Source organism: Balaenoptera musculus, chromosome 10, assembly GCF_009873245.2.
Source record: "Balaenoptera musculus isolate JJ_BM4_2016_0621 chromosome 10, mBalMus1.pri.v3, whole genome shotgun sequence".
In the NCBI taxonomy this organism is placed as follows: domain Eukaryota; kingdom Metazoa; phylum Chordata; class Mammalia; order Artiodactyla; family Balaenopteridae; genus Balaenoptera; species Balaenoptera musculus.
The window spans coordinates 2,271,141-2,291,332 of record NC_045794.1 but is presented as its reverse complement, the minus strand read 5'-3'; the positions used below and the strand labels follow the sequence as shown (position 1 = coordinate 2,291,332).

Sequence of the window (20,192 nt, the reverse complement as noted above, 5' to 3'; positions counted from 1 at the left end):
AAGAGATTGATTTTCTTTATGAATTTGAATTCAGTTGAGCTAAGGTGTTCTTTTCCACCTAATATTTATGAAAACAAATAATGTGAAAATACCCTTTGTAAATACATATCTTCTTAAGGAGATCAAACTGAATATTAAACCTGATTAAGAGGTTAAATACATTAAATTTTAGGACTATAAAATTTACAATTTGTATGTAAAATGGTTTGTGTAATTTATTTACTAACTTACTGTCTATAACTTCTTCACTCCATCACACTCTAAACCAGGGATTAGCAAACTATGATCCATGGGCCAAATCCAGCCTCCTACCCATTTTTGTACAGCCCATGAGCTAAGAATTCTTTTTACATTCCTAAATGGTTGAGAGGGAAACCAAAAGAAGAATAATATGTGATGACCTATGAAAATTATATGAAATTCAAATTTCAGTGACCATGAAGAAAGTAATGACACAGCCACTTATTTGTTTCTGTATTATCTATGTCTGTTTTCACATATTACAATGGCAGAGTTGAGCAATTGCAACAGACTCTATGGTTCAAAAATCCTAAATTATGTACTGTTTGGCTCTTAACGGAGAAAGTTGCTGACTCTGATTCTAAACACATGGCACCAGAAAGAGAAAAACAAATATCATATATTAACACATATATGTGGAACCTAGAAAAATGGTACAAATGAACCGGTTTGCAGGACAGAAATAGAGACACAGATGTAGAGAGCAAACGTATGGACACCAAGGGGGGAAAGTGGCAGGGTGGGGTGGGATGAATTGGGAGATTGGGATTGACATGTATACACTAATATGTATAAAATGGATAACTAATAAGAACCTGCTGTATAAAAAAATAAATAAAATAAAATTCAAAAATTCAAAACAAAATCAAAATAAACACATGACACCAGAACTTCTTAAAAAATTCTCCTCTGAAGAGTTCTGTAAATAATTTCTAATCTGCAGAAGTGGTGATAATGTTCTATTAGAATGCTATTAGCCTCTGTACTTGGAGTAGGCAGGAGAATCTCAGTGTGAGCAAGTAGTTATTTAAATTATTAGCTCTGATAATTTGTGGGCAGTCTTTTCTCTCTGGTAAGAGTAGAACTATCACTTTAATTCTGTGGCGAAAACATAAGAGGTTTTAATGTAACACCCATTTTTCACTGGCCATATTTATTCTTTCTATTGCCTAAGAATAAATAGCATCTTAAACCCAGTACTACTGCTTGAGGTGATCATTCTGGATTTTAAACACAAAGAGTTATTAACAAATATCTTTTATTTACCTTCCAGCAGTACTGAATGTTTTGATAGTGAATAGACCAGAAGAATGAAGTATCCATCAGATACCCATATATTTAAACATTCTCTGCTGTCTCTCAACCACCAGCCTTCTTTGTGGGTCTTGCAATATTTCTACTTTGAAACTTGGTAGATTTTGTTATGAACCATCAGACAGTGCTTTGCTGTTAGAGACACTGCCTAGGCATTACCGAGTTGTCTAGTGATAGGTGTCTCTAATTAATCTTGTGAATTCAATTCCTGATTATTTCTCTAAACAAATAAAGGTTGGTACTTAAAATATCTCGAGGGATCATGGAATTTTAGTTTCTTTATCTAAAATGAAGTCTAAAAAATAACTCTGCTATTTAAAGAAATAGAGTTATAAATTATATGGTAGGACTGTTTTTTTTTTAATGCAGAATTTATGGGTGACCTGTATTAAATTCTACCTTGTTCTATACCTTACCCACCAAATATGTTTAACTGGTTAAAAATAATGACTGTGTAGGATGAGTAGGTGAAAAATAGTGTAAACCCTATTGATTAAATCTACTCACCAGAGGCTCAGGGCTAAAAGCAATGTTCTTTGGCTTCAGACTGTCAGGCACAGCACTGCCATAAAATCAGATAAAAGTTTATATAAGCAATTATTTGATAAAAGTAAAGAAAACAAATTAATTTGATTTTTAAGATAATGCATTTGAGACACTGTCTAATCAATAAATGAATCTTTATTTGCAAATGCAAACTCCAGCTCAGTTGAGAAGAAAATCCCCTTCTCAAATGAAAAAAGTGTTTGGCGTTAGTTTAATAGACCCTAGAAAGACCAATATCACTGTTTCCATAGTCTTAGTGTAGTATTTACCCTTTTTTCAGTTTTTCAGTGGGTTGTGTGTTTGTTTTTTTTTTTAAGATAAAGTTCACATACCATGAAATTCTCCATTTAAATCATTTGAAGGTGTAAAAATCAGTGGGTTTTAGTGTATTTACAGTGTTCTGCAATCATCACCACTAATGCCACTCCATCTCCCCAAAAAAGAAACCCCCCACCTGTTAGCAGTCACTCTGCATTCCTCTTCCACCCAGCCCCTGGCAAGCACTAATCTACTTTCTGTCCTTATGGATTTGATTTGCCTGTTGTGGACATTTCATACGAATAGAATCATAAAATATATGGCCTTTTGAGTTACACTTTGTTTTTGTGTTATGCTTTGATTTAGCGTAACATTTTTAAGGTTTATCCATGTTTTAGCATGAACCAGTACTTCAGTCCTTTTTGTAGCTGAATAATATTGCATTGTATGAATGTATCACATTTTTAATGTTCAACAGGTTTTATTTCCTTCTATTTCTGTAGTTTCTTCCTCCTTTTCTCATTGTTTAAACTGTTTGACCCTATAGCCACCCTCACCTCGGGAGAGGAATTGGGAACAGGAAGGATGAAATATACAGTGTTTTAAAAGGTGTTGTCCTAGAGCCCAATTTATTAAATCTTTGTTTATAGTTTTGTGTTTGTAGCATAGCATATGGTACATTGTAGGCACTCAGTGATATTTTGAAGAATAAATGATTCAATTAAAGGAATCCCAGATATAGTCAAGTTAGACACTATGTCAGTTTGGGACAGTTGAGTTTACCCTGCAAAATAAGGTCACCTTAGAAATACTTAAATTATCCTACTAACGTGGAATTGAATAGTAGCAAGTAGAAACTGATACACTTTATATATGTACATATACAATATATTTTTGTAGAGTGGGAAAAGCTATTTGGTACAACTAGAGCAGAAAACAGTAACTTTAATAGAGTCAAAATTCCAGGACTAGAAAGGCATTTGAAAAAGTCATCTATTTACATGCTCTTCCATCAATTCTCAAATCACTATTGAGATCTTTGCTGTGCAAAGTGCAGTCCCCACAACCAGCAGAATTGGCATCCTAGGACACTTGTTATTATAAAAATGTAAAATTTTGGCCCCGTCCCAGACGGATTGAGTCAAAACCAGCATTTTACAAGATCCAAAGATGATTTGTGTATACATTAAAGTTTAAGAAGTGTGAGCTACAACAGTGATCACCTCAGGTCCCTTCCAGTTCTGTATACCTTATTTTTGGTTAAATTAAAAAAAAAAAAATTAGACTAAATATTGTAGTATCAAGCATTATTTGAATAAATTTTTGTTCCATTGTTCATGGAACCTTTTTACTAGCATTATAAGTAACCAAGTTGACTTAGAAATCTAACCTTATTTAATTGCATTTTTTTCTGCCTATTCAGGAGTTGCTTTTTAAAAACGCAAAATAGTAAGTCAAGCCAAGCCGTGGAAAAGCTGGAATAAAAAGCTTGAGGAGTTAATAAGTCAGTTGGAACTTTTGGAACCCTTGGTCTCTGAGGATACTGCAGGCATTTACTTGTTCTTTGTTTTTCCTCTCAGCTGTGAAAACTGAGCTCTGTATTATCTACAGTCTGTTATTCTGTACTTCAGTTATTATATTTCTTATCTGGGAAACTCTGTCTTGGTTTCACTAACCTCCATTCCCATCTTCTGGCTTCCAATGAAGAATAAAAAGGGCTATGTCCTTTTTTAATTTTCTAAAGTTTTTCTCATGTTTTGGGTGCTGAGATAAATGTGTGGGGAGTTTACCTTGATTATACAATGGTTTATATGATTGTATAAGCAATAGTGGTGACTCTATTGAAATACACCTTGAAGTATTGTACTTTCCCTTAAGTTTGCTTTGGGTGTAAATTTAACTAATTTTTTAAAGGATATGTCAGCATTAGTCTGCCTAACGCTTGCACATTTATTAAGGAAACATGTTTGGTTATCCATCAAGAGATCATCAAACTCCCTAATGCAAACTGCCCCCTGCCACTCCAGATTCCTGGTTTCCATCCCAGATCTACTACGCACCCCCTGTTTACCAATAGTAGTCAGTGAACTGCCCCCTCCTGAACTCACAAGGCCTCCTATGGGTTTGGCACTATCTTAGAAATGGGATACAAAGAAGAGTGTTTAACAGCTCAGGATTACTTTTTTAGGTTTGAAGATCACAGAACTCTAGTCAGTTGAACCATAAACTCTAGTTCTCAGTTTCTTTTCAATTTATTTTAACGATTATTCACTTATTTAACAGCCATTAGTTAGGTGTCTTCTGTGTGCCAGGTTGAGGATACAGCAGTGAACAAGATACATGCTTCAATGTTCTTTCACCTTCTTGTAGGGAAGGTAAACATTGAAGTAGTAAATATAATAAAGCACATGGATTTTATAGACATAATGAGGTACGGGGTTTTGATCTCATTGAGATAGTCAGAGACAGTATTCCTGAGAAAGTTGGTTTAAAATGAGAGCTTTATTGGCCTGTGTCAGGGATGCTAAGGCAGAGCTGTATGAAGGAATGAGCCAGTAGCCCCAGTCATCTGGAGCTCTTTACCAGAAATATTTCTAGGGTTCTTTTTTTTATTTTTATTTTTTTTGGCTGCGTTGGGTCTTCGTTGCTGCACATGGGCTTTCTCTAGTTGTGGCGAGCAGGGGTTACTCTTCGCTGCGGTGTGCGGGCTTCTCATTGTGGTGGCTTCTCTTATTGCAGAGCATGGGCTTTAGTAGTTGCAGCGCGCAGGCTCTAGGGAGCGTGGGCTTCAGTAGTTGTGGTGCACAGGTTCAGGAGCCGTGGCACATGGGCTTAGTTGCTCCGCGTCATGTGGGATCTTCCTGGACCAGGGATCAAATCCGTGTCCCCTGCATTGGCAGGTGGATTCTTAACCACTGTGCCACCAGGGAAGTCCTAGGATTCTTGAAGAAAGTCATGCCAATATTGTTGCCCCTTCAGTGTTTCCATCATACTCAACCTGTCTTATTAATATACTATAATGATAATTATATTGATATTAACTGTTGTCCCCCCCCCCCATGAGAACTGAGCCTCTCAAGGACAGGGTTTTTTTTTTTTAATAAATTTATTTATTTATTTATTTTTGCTGTGTTGGGTCTTCATCTCTGTGCGAGGGCTTTCTCTAGTTGCGGCAAGCGGGGGCCACTCCTCATCGCGGTGCGTGGGCCTCTCACTATTGCGGCCTCTGTTGTTGCTGAGCACAGGCTCCAGACGCGCAGGCTCAGCAGTTGTGGCTCACGGGCCCAGCTGCTCCGCGGCATGTGGGATCCTCCCAGCCAGGGCCCAAACCCGTGTCCTCCGCACCGGCAGGCAGATTATCAACCACTGCGCCACCAGGGAAGCCCAAGAACAGGGTTTTTTTTTCCTCTGTAGACCAGTTCACTGCTACATGTCTGGCCTTGCAGTGGTACAACTGCCATGTAAATAGCAGATGATAGCAGTGTAAATATTAACACATATACATCCTATGTCTCAGACATTGCATTAAACACTTTGCATATATTATGTAATTTAATTCTTCCAACAACCCTCATTGGGGGTGGTTTACTAGAACTGTTGTCTATACTTTAAAATAAAAAGTCTGAAGCCCAGGATGGCTAGCCCATGATTACATATCTAGAAAATAAGAGTTATTCTGTTATTCTGATTCCAGGTCCCCTGCTCATGTCAAAATTCTGTACTGAATTCATAAATGTCTAGTATAGTGTCAGTCTGTGACCTGAGGGCATTTAAACCTGTCTGTGTAAGTGCCAATGTGAAGGGGTAAATGTGTAATTTACCAGTTTAATAACTATATTCTGTGGTGCACTGATAAAGAACTGTTGTGTGTCATTGTTCTGCACATGCATTTCATTCAGGTCTCGGAGAGGCCTTTCCTGCCCATCCATCTAAAACAGTCTTACGTGTGCACACACTTTACTTCTATCCCCTATGGTTTTATTTTTCTTCATGGCTTTTATCACAACCTTACAGTGTTTATCTAAAGCCCCAATTAGAATATAAATTCTATGGGTTGGAGGTTTTATTTGAGTTGTTCTTGGCTGTTTTCCTAGTGCTTAGAGCCTGGCAGGTAATAGGCACTCAGTCAGTGTTTGCGAGATGAATACATGAATACAGAACTATAAGGAGTGAAACACAATGTTGCCTGTGGAGGAAATGGGCTCTGGAGTTGGGTCTGCTTGAGTTCAGATCCCAGCAATGTCATTTCCTAGCTGATACCTTGGGCAAGTTAATTAACTTCTCTGAGCCTAAGCTGGTAATGAGGATTAAATGAGAAAAGTGCCTAAATCAGTTAGCAGTCAGTACTTATAGGTATTGCCATTATTACCATTAACATCATTATGACATGCTTAGTAGTGAAATAAGTTGTCTCTTGTTCTATTCTTTTACCTAGCAACATTCAACAAATAGCAGTGTTTAAAATGTGTTTAATGAACTTAAAATAAAGCCAAGTTTTAAATGAGTGAAAATGAGCTCACATTTATTTATCATCTTGCTTCTTGCCAATCACCTTGCAAAGTGCTTTACATATACTATCTTATTTTAATCTTTTGTATTCTGATAAGTAGATAATACCTTCATTTTACAGGTGAGAAGATAGATTCAGAGGTTAAGCATTTTGCCCAAGGACATGAAGGAGAAATACTAATAGTAGGGTCAGAAATCAAGCATCTCTAACGTAACACTAATACAAACCTTAAAATGTTTTCCTTTTCCTGTTTCTGTTTTCTAAACTTTTTTCTCTAGATTTCAAGGGAAAAAAAATTTAGGGTACATGGGTAGCATAAGTCTAAGATTGGTATCACAAGTTTGAGCCCCTGTTTAACAGGGTTCATGATCCCTGTTCAAAAGAGAAAAACTTATCTTGAAGTTTTCTACCATTGGCAATGAAAAGATCCAAATAAGAGTAGTAATGTACTTAGCACAATTTTTGTCTGCTATTAAAAGAATAGAAACTACGGTAAGCAGTGGCATCAGTTTTTTATATGGAGGACAGTGCATTTGAGATTGAAGCAGTACACAAGCTTTCATGTATCCAGAGAGTAATGAGCCTTGGGGAATCATGAGGTCAACTAATTTCCTTGGATAGAGCTAGCTGGATTTGGTAGGGAGGTTTGAAGAGGCTTGTTTTCCAATGGGATCATAAGGTATGTTCAAATTCCTGTAAACTAATGGTTCATACCAGTAAGAATCTGGCTGAATCCAGCCTCATAACAACCAAGTTAGAAATAATGGGGATTTTTAATTACTTTGTTTGTGTAATTTGACTTTGTCACTGATTCCATTAGCCTTTGGATTGCAGGGTTTGAACATTCTGTCTGGGAAAAACAGAATCAAAGCAGTTGGGGTGAAATTCCTTTCGGCTTTTATATAACAGATTGCATTTCACCCTACTTTTTTACAGAAACAAGTGAAGCTGATTCCTGATTATAGATAGGGTTTGAAAAGTTGGGAAAAACTTTGTATTTTTTTCTTTAGCAGTTGGATTTTTTTGTGTGTGTTTGATATCCCAGAGATCTGAATCCACTGGAATTAGCTGAAATGATTCCTTTATAAATTTTATTCCTATTTCCATCCAATAAATTTAAATTATACACATAAGAGAAAACTTGGTGTATCATAGGGTGTATTTTAGGAACATTTTGCATGATTTTCAAAGTCATTCTATTGCTGTCCTGTGATTTGATTAATATTAAAGGGTCTTAATCAGACCATTAATCTTAAACCATATAGTTGGGTATCATTCCCAACATTTTAGGTGCTAAAGAACAATTGTGGGGCTTCCCTGGTGGCACAGTGGTTGAGAGTCTGCCTGCCAGTGCAGAGAATACGGGTTCGAGCCCTGGTCTGGGAGGATCCCACGTGCCGCGGAGCAACTGGGCCCGTGAGCCACAATTACTGAGCCTGCGCGTCTGGAGCCTGTGCTCCGCAACAAGAGAGGCCGCGATAATGAGGGGCCCGCGCACTGCGATGAAGAGTGGCCCCCACTTGCCACAACTAGAGAAAGCCCTCACACAGAAACGGAGACCCAACACAGCCATAAAAATAAATAAATAAATAAACCCAAAGTTTAAAAAAAAAAAAAATTAAAAAAAAAAAACAATTGTGAAATCCCTATTTCAGAATTTCTCAGAAAAGCTAGTTTTACTTATCCCAACTGAATGTTGATCTATAATTCACACAGCATTAGACTACAGAATAAAAACTGATAGGATATAGAGAGATGGTTTCTACTGTGTTTAAGTAAATTATAATAGTATTGAGTTTCTTGGTATCTTGTAAATAATTTATATGCCAGAAGATTCATACAAATACTTTGTAGTTGCCGCCTTCTCTCTATGTGTGATTTGAGGTATACCTTGAAAGAAGGGTAGGACTCAGTTGACTGAAAAAGGGGGCAGTAGAAAGAATATTCTTGTGAAAATGTGCATTAAGTATTCAGTGAAAAAGTAACTAATTTGGCTGGACTTATCTGGGAGGAGGTCGGAGTAGAGAAGTAGGTAGAAGTTGACTTGTGAGGGCTTTTCACCCCAGATTAAGGAAATTAAAAGCACTATAATGTGGGCTAGAAGTAACACTGAACTAGACATTGTTGAATCTGGATTCTAGTTTTTGCTTTGCCATTGACTAGGCCCTTACCCACTAGAATATAGGCTCTATTTGGTGTATTCTAGGTGCTGAAGGTAATGCAGTATATCTAGTAGGTGTCTTATACATACTAGACTAGACTGGACATGGCACCTCATAGATGCCGGTGAATTAATGAATTAATTCCATCTTTGACATGGCATTAATCTCTTTTATCTGCAGTTTTCTCATTTGAAAAGTTGGGACTCTAACTCAGATTCTTTCTAGATCTGTGATCCTGTGGTCATCTCGTAGGTGTGGAGAACTGTTAACCATGTTTGAGTAATGTGTTGTGAGTTAAATGCTGTCAGATGATTGGAAATGGTTAAATGTCAGATGATTAGATGAAGCCAGATGATTGAGAGCTGGCCACAATGTAAACTGCCAATTGGAGAGAACAGAGACAGTGAGACCCATCTTAAATTGGTCTAAGTTTAAAGAGGTGAGATGCTGATAATCTGGATTTTGGTGGTCACAATTGTTATGCAGAAGAAGCAGTGATTTTGAGAAGTAACAAGCTAGTAAAAATCTCATTTTGTCCAACCAGAGATCTTTGGCTCTTGGAGGGGCAGTAGGAGTACTAGCAGGAGAACTATATATGCGCTGTTTTAAACATTTCTCATTGTTTAAAGAGCTCCTAGAGAATAATAGTACTTAAATATTGTGGGAGAAGAAGCATCCAAGAAGACTAAGGTTTCTATTCTGGAAATAATGATACCATTGAAAGAAATGGAGGAAATCCAGAGAAAGGCACTGACTTGAAGAGAAGGAAGCAGTAGAGTTTAGACATATAAACTGTTACATGTATGTGAATGGTATTTTTATTGTATATATTGAAAACTTTTATTTTGATATATAAAAAAAGGCTCGTCTTCATAGATCTAGATATTTGTGCCTGCATTATACCATTGTCCAAAAAAGCTACCTCATTTTTGGTTTTGTTTGTTGCACAGTAAAGTTTAAAAACCTACTCACGTGTTTATGTCTGATGAACCTCTGAAGCAGGGAGCGTGGTGCCGGTTTTCTGGCTCTTCCGTTTTCATTTAGCTTAGCATAGTCCTAAGCAGCTTTGGTCAGACACCTAAGTCAGAGGCATTGGTGGACCGCATTGCTGTATTTATGAGCAATAGCTGGCATCCTACACTGCCTACTTAGTGTACTTTGTAGTGACAAATTGTGTTGAGCAAGAGATCTGTGGCAACTACTTTGAGATAGCTTGTTAGAAATAATAGTCATTTCTAGCCTTTAGAGTAGAAATAATCCTACCAAATAACTTCTAAGCCCTTATCCTCCTGTTACTGAGTAATTAAAGCCTTAGTACCCACTGTCTTGATAGGGATTCAGGCTTACCAAATTACAAGGGATAGCACTTTGTTATGTTAGCCATTATAATATTGCAATGAACAGTGCTTTTTCTACCATCTTTGTTAATGGCATGAAGAAACACCTTTCCTTAATCACTAAAATCAAAGTAGTAGTCATTTGGGTCCATGAGATCTTCCTGGCAAATAGAAATGTCTTTAGGTAGATCTTCATATTGAGGCTTTTAATAATAGGGGGGAACGGAGAAGGATAAATTCTTATCACTTCTGGGTGATAAGCTGTTCACAGCTATTTAATTTTTTTTTAATGTACCATGAGACAGTGGTAAGGCAGTTTACCTTAATGTCACCACTTTTTAAATTAGGTTAACAAGAACTATTATGCTTACTTTTCAAGTGAGTTTAAGGAATATGGCCCAGGTCACACAAACTTGGTGCATGAGAGGTTGAACTAGGAACTTATTCCCAGTATTGGGATTTCCTTGTCCAGTGTTGTTTTGGCTATATATTCTTAGTTTACATTTTGGTTATTGAATTCGTTCTCCATTTTCTTTTAAAGCATAGTTTCAACATGATTAAGGGGAAGGGAGTGTTTAGATAAACAGATTTCTGGTGTAGGTTTTGATGTCAAGGAGGCAGAACCTGTGGACATAATGGGTGGAGCTTCAAGCAAGTAAGAAAATCTTATTTTGCTTGTTTAGGGATCTGCTGCTGTTGGAGGAGAAGCAGGAGGGAGGAGTAACAGACTAAGTTTCCCTGCTCTTTGGCATGTAGTTTTGTTTAAAGGGCCGATCTAGAATAAGTAGATTGTTGGCTCAGAGCAAACTTATGTCTGAGAGTTGGGGAAGCATGGCTAGTGTTAAACAAGAAGCTAAACTTCAGCCTGATTTTGATGTCTGCCTTGCTTATGCTGTGGGCTAAGTTACTCTGTTAATTTACATCTTATATATTTCCCCCCTCATTTTCCTCTAACTGTAACAAGTCTATTTTGCCTTTTCTGATGGATTTTACAAAGAGAGATTTTTGCTCAGTGTTTGTCATCGTAAATTCTCATTGCTGCTGCTGTCCTCAAAAGGATTGTGTAAATGAGGTGGGTAAGAATTTCCAATGTATACAAAAGGTATGTTGTAGCCATTTGATGATACGTGTGGAAAGTTTCAGTTAAAGTATTGAGAGTGTTTAGTTCAGAATGCTTTTTAAAATAATCTAGTTTTGTAGTTTAGTTAAGTTACACAACATTTTGTATGAGGAGGAAGGAGACTTTTCTCAATTCTGAATGATTAGCAAAAGTTTTGCTCTTATGAAAAGGAAAATGTTACCCTAACACATTTGAAACTTAAGTTTTTAAGAAGCAAGTGCTGACACTTTTTAAGAGCTAGAAGATTGAACCAGAGAATACTATATTATGACTCACTTATATTTTTATTATGACTCACTTTTATTATTCCAGCAGATTAGTTGCAAACTGTAAGTATAGAGAATTGATAGAAAAACTTAGTCTGTAAGATGCATGTATGTGTTTGGGATTTTTCTTAGTTTAAGTAAAGCAACATATTTTATAAACGTTTTTATCAACTCTTTTTTTTTTTTTTTAAATATCAACTCTTGGTGTGCCCTTGGAGCGTCACAATTGTTGTTATTGTTTTCTTTTTGTACTCCATTTAAGACTGCACAAGAGTCACCTTTGTTTTTTTGTTTAAGAGAATGTATAATTTTATATAATCGCAAGTGTCTTAAATGAATGTACGTTTGCTGTTCAAAAAGTACTTTTGTTTAATGCAGAGAAACATGCTACTGTCCCATGTCAAAAAACATAATATGGCACTGCTCCCTTAAGAGAGATCCTGTGAATTACAACAGTAAGGAAGAATATTTCTAGAGCTGGCAGGTTGCTAGCTCTGGAAGGATGGAGTGACAGGGTGCATGTCTTTAACTAACTTAATTTTTCTTATATGTAAAACATTAGCCCAATTTATCTGCCTTAGCACTTTTCTGTTTTGTATTTTTGAACCTCATTCAGGATAGGTGAGCAAAACTTGGCTTCTGCTGGTCAGAACAGGACTAGAATAGGACTCTCTGGGGCTAAATCAGACAGTATAGAAAAGAGGTGACATTTGAAGGATTTTCAGACTCTAAGTTGATTATCTTTGTTGAAATACATAAATTAAAAGGAAAAAAGATGAAATATTGTCATTAAAACATTTTCTTATCATTATTTTGTTCTGTCTGGTGCTTAAATCGTGTTTTAGAATAATCTTAAACCAACTTTTTAATTTAAAAAAATCATCAATTATAAAAAAATAGAGTTCTCTTATCTTTTTTAATTTTTGAATTTTATTATATTTATTTTTTTACACAGCGGGTTCTTACTAGTTATCCATTTTATACATATTAGAGTTCTCTTATCTCTTAAGAACAAGAAGCCTCTAAGTATGATGAGTGCTGTGTATTGAAACCTGTGCTTGTTTATTTTAAGCAGCTTTCCATCATGTGTCCCAGATGCATTTTCTGTAGGTCACTTTCGGGGTCATTGACGTTTCATGCTCATTGTTACTTTTTTTTTTTTTTTTTTTGGTCATTTTTAGTATATAATCCCTATATATGCTTGCTTCTTTGCAAATGATTCAGAATACTTCTGTTAGATATTTTGATAATTCTGGTTTCTTGATGGTTGCCGAGATTTCTTCTTGTCTTTTTCATTATCTCAGTGGGTAATGTTTTAATACCAGCTGCTGGACTGTCTCCATTTTATTGGCTGTCTTGGCACCTGCAACATTTTTTAAGGCAGCAGTGGCATCTGAATATGTTGTGTAGCATTGGTATGGAATTTTCTGTACCTAAATCTTGGCTATACGTTGAGAAAGCAGCTTAACCTAGTAGAGTCAACGTGTTATATGATGCATAGTTGCTGGTTTTGTCATTATGACCTTATATCTCATTTGTTCAACTAGCATTTCTACTTGTAAATAGGAATTCCTGTTTGTAAAGTCATGCATGTATGTATGTCTGCATAGGTAGGATTAACAAGAGGGTTATTTTTAAGGATAACCAAGGATGAAAGCAGGTTCACTGTGGATCTTGGTGATTATTTTTCGAAGAGAATTCTTTGCTCCCTTTTAACTGTAAGCTTTATTATCTTTGGTGATGGCCTTTGAAGTCAAAGGTGTGCCTTAGGTCAGCAAACTTAATAATTCAAAGAGATTTCAACCTAGATAATCACATATGATTCTAGTTCCCATGAATATAGTTGGACAGGTGTTATCCCCGTTTGCTAGACAGGGACTCTGAAGCCAAGAGCAGCTTCTGCTTGTCCAGTTCACAGTGAATTCCAGTCTTCTGTCACATCCTTTGATCTTTCCAATATGCCTATGCTAAATTGAAACAGAAGAGTCTTTTAATATAGTCAGTATAGGTGTGATTTATTAACTCAGTATGTAGAGTTTTATTGCCAGAAGGCTAAACTACATTCCTCTAAAGTGTATGTGTTTATGGAAGTAGGAACATTTTTTCTAATCATAGTCTATGTCCTCTTTTAACTACTTCCCTGTAACATATGGAATGTCCTTACATGCAAAGGCCAACTGTGTATTAATGTCCAATTTTAGCAAAGAACAGTCCTTCAGATAATTTTCTGCCAATAGTGAATGTTCTAAGAACTTAATATATGGTATTTTAGATTGTTTTTCCCATTATACTTATAAATAGCATCTTAAAAGTTTGCTTTTATACACTTTTACGTGTTTATTGTAGAAAAACAAATATAAAACAAAATCTCCAGTGTTTCTGCTACCAGAGAACTTTCAGTGAGCATCATCCTTTTTTCCTTAAAACAGTTGCTGTTTTCTTTAGCTTTAATTTGAAATACCGTACCAGCTTGCTCAGTTAAAGCAGACTTTTGCTTCAGCAGCAGCATTTTTTGTTTTCATTAGAAAGATTATGTGAAGACAAAGACTAGTTGGAAAACTTAGCTGGTCTTGAAAAATAAAAAGATTGAGGAAAATACAAATACTTACCTTTGTAGTCATTACTTAGAAACAAACATTTTAAATACATGGACTTTTAACTTTAAGGTCAGCCTTATTAGACAGTTTCGTGTTGTGGAAAGTTAGCCCTAGAGGGAGAATCCTCCAAATCAGGACTTAAAAAAAAAAATTGATTGATTAATTAATTAATTAATCAATTAATTTATTTTTGGCTGTGTTGGGTCTTTGTAGCTGTGTGCGTGCTTTCTCTAGTTGCAGCGAGTGGGGGCTACTCTTTGTTGCGGTGCGCGGGCTTCTCACTGTGGTGGCTTCTCTTGTTGCAGAGCATGGGCTCTAGGCGCGCGGGCTCAGTAGTTGTGGCACATGGGCTTAGTTGCTCCGCAGCATGTGGGGTCTTCCCGGACCAGGGCTCAAACCCGTGTCCCCTGCATTGGCAGGCCAATTCTTAACCACTGCGCCACCAGGGAAGTCCCTTCCCCTTTTTTAATTAATTTATTGATTGATTATTTATTTATTTTTAGGACTTTTGAATAATGTAGTGAGTAATTGATGAGAATTATCCCACCACAAACTCCAGTATTTAAAGACTTTAGAGCTAACCATTTGATATATTTCATTTTAATCTGTGAGAGATTACACTCATTTCTGTGATTTATCAAATTATATCACTAATTCTAATATATATCATCACTAAGACAGTAGCTGATTATAATTTATAATATATTCTAACTTTTCTAGTCCTGTCTCCTGTTTCCTACTCCCTGTGTGTTATGTGGTTATAGACTTACAGTGCCACTTGGACAGCATATCCATGTTGCTACTTCATATCAATCCATCTGGTTACTTAGATGAGGCAAGAATAGATAATGAGATGTTTTTCTCCACACCACCTTTCAGACAGGAGTAGTTTGTTATTCTTTCTTATATATATTTTCCACACACTGCTGAAGTTTTATTTGCAAAGAATTTACACTTTGTGAAGATTCTAAAATACTACTGTGATGCTGTTTAGTATTATATATAATAGTGATATTGAATTTTCTTCGGAAATTAATTGGAGAGCTTGTCTTTCATATGGGTCTGATGTATCACTTGTCATTTTATGTTTCATATGTACAAGACAATTTGCTCTTCAGTTATCATGCCAAACCGATCCAAATTCTTAACTTCTGGTTGAGTTTGTTAAGGTATACTATAATAATAGAATACCTGCCAAACTAAGCGTGCGAATTCATGCCCATAAATGTTATGTTGATTAATGCGTTAGGGAACGAGGTTGAACAGAAGATCTTCTAGCCAATTAGAACACTTGGCCTTCTTTTTAGCCAGTAACTTCCATTACCTGAAACGCAGCAAAAGATGTTAACAACAGCCTAAATTTTTTGCTAGCCATATGAAGCCATGGAAGTAAGTGACTCCACTATCTTAACTATTCCCTATTGTTATCTCGTAGGGGCTAAATTGCCACTTCCAAGCTCTGACCCTGCATGGACTAGATCCTGCAGGCAAATCAGAAAAAAGCCAGGATGGTAAGAAGGAATCTAGTAGAACCTTAAGAGGCAAGTAAAAATTAAAATTCAAAGTCCCTGTCTTTGTTAACGTGTTTCTTTCGCTATTTTTATGATTTTCAGGGGGTGAAGCCAGCCAGTTTTGACAAAGTAGCAATTCCTGAAGTGAAGGAAATTATTGAAGGATGCATACGGCAAAACAAAGATGAAAGGTAAGTTGCCTCTTTTGACCTGGGTATTGCTTAAACAAAAACTTCAAGTGTAATAGGCTCTCAATAGAACACTCAATCTAAGGTGTATTTAATAATTTACTTGTGATTAGTTTCTCTGTTTATGTCTTGTAATATCTTTAAAACTAGAGTTCTGTCCATTGAAGGTAATATTCAGATTTGGTATACTGAAATGTTGTAAGAATGTGGTTTGGTAGAGTTTAATTAAACCAAAACCACCTTAAACATAGCTGCTGCATTCAGTAAGAACTACTTACAGCATCAACATGATTTGTAAAACTCAGTAGGGTTCTGTCCTTAACGCAGCAGATCTGTTCCTTAGTCCTTTACCCATTGAATTCTAAAAGATGAAATAAAATATTGGCTCTTTAAAATCAACTCAGCTATGCAGGTCTTGATTTGCTGTTACTATGCCAGAACTGAAGAAGAGCAAAATGTCAAAATTCCTTTGAGTAAAAAGAGACAACTTCACCCAGAGCTTGGGAGGAGATCTGGCTTAGTCATTTATGCTTGCAGAGGACTTTTCTCAGAGGAGGGGCAAGTATCTGATCTGCCATATAGCTGATTCATCACCCGTTAGGCATGGCGAAGGTCCAATGTCTGTTTTTGAAAAATAAACTACTTTCACCATCCCCCCTCACCCTCCAAAGAAGAAAAAGTAGACCAGGTAGTGCAGTTAGAAATTGTAAATTGAGCATAATCTACCTCCTGAAGAATGCGAGTGACCAGGTACATCAACCAAATTAAAAGATTCCATATCTGCACTTCTCCAGTCTCATATTCTTTTCATAACTTTGTTCTTTGGAAGAACTTAACATCATGATCTTCAAGGCTTTTTAGTAGAAATTTAGTTGGGTTTCTATTTTCATATACACTGATTGAAAAGGAGAGTCTTTAATCTCTTTAAGAACTTTTTTAAAAACTATAAATAAAGGAATATTTGTCTCCAGTCTTAGAGTGTGTTACTCTTGTTTCTTTTCTGGATGGAACAGTTTACTAGATTACTGGTATTTTGAGACCATTTATCTAGAGAAAATTGTTCCACAATCAGACTTCTGCTTGCCTAGTACACAAGGTGTTGAACAAAGAATTGAGAGGATTTATTGGAGTAAATAAAGGTTGCTGTAGTAGAAGGTAATGTACTAGAAATAAAAAGATTTTCGAGTTTTGATCCCACCATTTATGACTTTTATAACTGAGCAAGATTGTCAGTCTCTCTGAGGATCCATTTCCTAATAATCAGGAAATGATATTTCATTGGATGTTGGTCAAGGATCAGATGAGATCATGCATACGAGAATTTTTTGTTAACTATAAGCACTATGTAAATGATTATGTGGTATTTTGAAGCTATGATATTCTATGTATTACTCGCTATTATTAGTACACTATTAACTAAGATGAGATTAGATCATTAGATTTTAAAAGCATCACTTTGAGCTCTTATTCATAAATGAGATTGTTCTGATGTTCTGTAACTTGAATATAACTATAATCACTGTTCAAATGGAGCAATGTAGAATGAGTTACAGAATTTCCCTTGTTCTCCTTTTTGCAGTCTGTTTTCATCATTCCAATAGCAATAATCAGCCATACTTGAAAAGTATCTTTTAAATCTAATGGCATTTTGTTTTTTGTTTCTTTCCCCTCTCTTTTGAAGATACTCTATCAAAGACCTTTTGAACCATGCCTTCTTCCAGGAGGAAACAGGGGTACGGGTAGAATTAGCAGAAGAAGATGATGGCGAAAAGATAGCCATTAAATTATGGCTACGTATTGAAGATATTAAGAAATTAAAGGGGAAGTACAAAGACAATGAAGCTATTGAGTTTTCCTTTGACTTGGAGAGAGATGTGCCAGAAGAGGTTGCTCAAGAAATGGTAAATTAACACTAATCAGCCACTGAAAAATTGATGTAGACTTATATACATTGATACTGTTGAGCAGAAAAGCAGTTTATGAAGCAGTGTGTATGGCATATTCCATTGATATAAAATTGTGTTGATTAATGGCCCTAAAAGTTATTTTTATTTTAGGAGACATGTATAGACATAGATACGTGTATTTTAGGAGATGTGTATAGACATAGATACGTATAAGGATGGATGGATGGACAGACAGGCAGGCGGGCAGACAGACATACAGGAAGAGAGACAGAACGAACCAGAAAGCATTCTGAAGTAATTTTGAAAGTCTGTAAGGTTGACTGACTCCTAATTAGTATAACCTATTTAGTTAGAATGACAAGGTATGTTTTCTAAATACTGATACAGTAGCCTTTGATCAGTCATCTGGATAAACCCTATAAATAGATCACACATTGTTTTTACTTCAAAGGGAGTTTTCAAGATCAATTACTAGTAGGCAGCCCTTGGTGAGTCATTTTTGAAGTATGTCTAAAAGATCACTGTTCAAAAAGGAAACTCTTCACCCATCTTAGGCTTGCCATGGTGCCTAAATAGCCATTTACTGTGCAGAGATACTCACAGACTGTCTCTGCTGGAATGTGTTAGACCCATTCAGTACTACTTACCTCTGAGAAGGGGTCAGGTATGAAAGAGGTACTTATTTTTAATTGTCAGGTTTTTATACTGTTTGAGGTTTTTATTTTTAACCTTCATATATTTACCACAGTTGTTTTATCTGGTTAAGTGGTTGTCTAGTGAAAGGAAGTAAAAGCAACACAGGTTAATATTAATATTGATGGTTACATGTGAGCGGGAAATAGAGTGAATGTAATAGAATGAGCCTTTTGGTTTAAAAACTTTGATGTTGGGACTTCCCTGGCGGTCCAGTGGATAAGACTCCGTGCTTCCAATGCAGGGGACTCGGGTTCGATCCCTGGTCAGGGAACTAGATCCCACATGCATGCCGCAACTAAAGAGCACCCATGCTGCAACTAAGACCTGGTGCAACCAAGATAAATTAAATAAATAAAAATTTAAAATAAAAAAATAAAAATAAATAAATAAAAACTTTGAGGTTTAGGTTCCCCATTGTTTTGTTGTTTTAGTTAGTGAAGGTACATGTACCCCATGAATTTCTACAAAGATAATAGCACCCACCCCATGAGTATCTCAAAAAATGGTGGCGAAGTGCATAATGCAGACCAGTAGTTTCGCAGTTTGGTTAAGACCAGTCCTTAGAGAGTTCTTTCTTCCCCTTCTTCTCTACTTTTCTCCCCAAAGTACCTTTTTTTGTGTTTGGTTTGTTTTCTTTTGATATCCTGCTGCTTCCTAATGTACCCTTTTATCCTTCAGGTAGACTCTGGGTATGTCTGTGAAGGTGATCACAAGACCATGGCAAAAGCTATCAAAGATAGAGTGTCATTAATTAAGAGAAAGCGAGAACAGCGTCAGTTGGTGCGGGAGGAGCAAGAAAAAAGAAAGCAGGAAGAGAGCAGCCTCAAACAGCAGGGGGAGCAGCAGGCCAGTGCTTCCCAGGCCGGAGCCCAGCAGCCCCCTTCCACGTGCACTGGCGGACCTGCTGCCTCTACCACTTCAGCTTCTGTTTCCACACAAGTAGAGCCGGAGGAGCCCGAGGCAGATCAGCACCAACAGCTGCAGCACCAGCCACCTGGTGTGTCTGTGTTGTGTGAGTCCTGGGGGAAGCGGGCAGGGTTGCTAACGATACTCCTAGTTGACTTTTTATCTTCTCGGTCATCATTTCACACTGGCCTCTTGGTTTTGAACTAGAAATCTAATGTGTAAATAAGAAGTTTGAAATGGTTGCCATCTACCTTTCTTACGTCCATAGCTAATAGAGTATGGATGGGACAGTGAGGAAATAGGATTAGAATATAAAACAATTCTACAGGTTCCAACATCTTGAAAGTTCTAATTTGTAGATCTCTACTTTTTATAATTCCTTAAAATATAATTAGTAGTGAAAAATGGCAAGTTTATCTTAGCTGCTTATTTTTGAACCCACTAATCCAGTTCAGCTCTTTTAGCAAAGCTGAATAACGTATAAACTAGAAACTAATGAGACTGCTAGTTAGTATTTTGAACTACCTTCTTAATACTAAGAACCCACTGGTCTCCACAGTTAAGACTTTGGAAGCTGTGTCAAACTTCAGGCTGACTAATAACATTCTGTTTTATTCCCCTTGTTCTTCAGGTGGGAAAATACTGCGATAGCCAGGGAATTTTTTTTTTTTTTAAGACAGAACTTTTTTCTGTATGGATCCCTCATTTAAACATGGAAATCTACTTAGTAAAATTAGAATTTATTTTTTATTTAGTTCAGGTCTGTGCAAAGAAAAAACCCAATTAACCCTAAAATCAGGGGTTTGTGATGGGAAAATGTGAACCTTCTTTTCATGATTTGTCTCTTTGTCTT

General features: G+C 36.5%; 1 protein-coding gene across 1 annotated transcript in view; it reads left to right on the top strand.

The window, feature by feature from the left end:
- WNK1 (WNK lysine deficient protein kinase 1) overlaps nt 1-20,192 on the top strand; it is a 134,174-nt gene that overhangs the window by 70,862 nt on the left and 43,120 nt on the right. Inside the window, 3 exon segments of the mRNA XM_036866518.1 lie at nt 15,745-15,833; nt 17,512-17,731; nt 19,112-19,445. Of these exon segments, the coding sequence (XP_036722413.1) occupies nt 15,745-15,833; nt 17,512-17,731; nt 19,112-19,445 (643 nt within the window).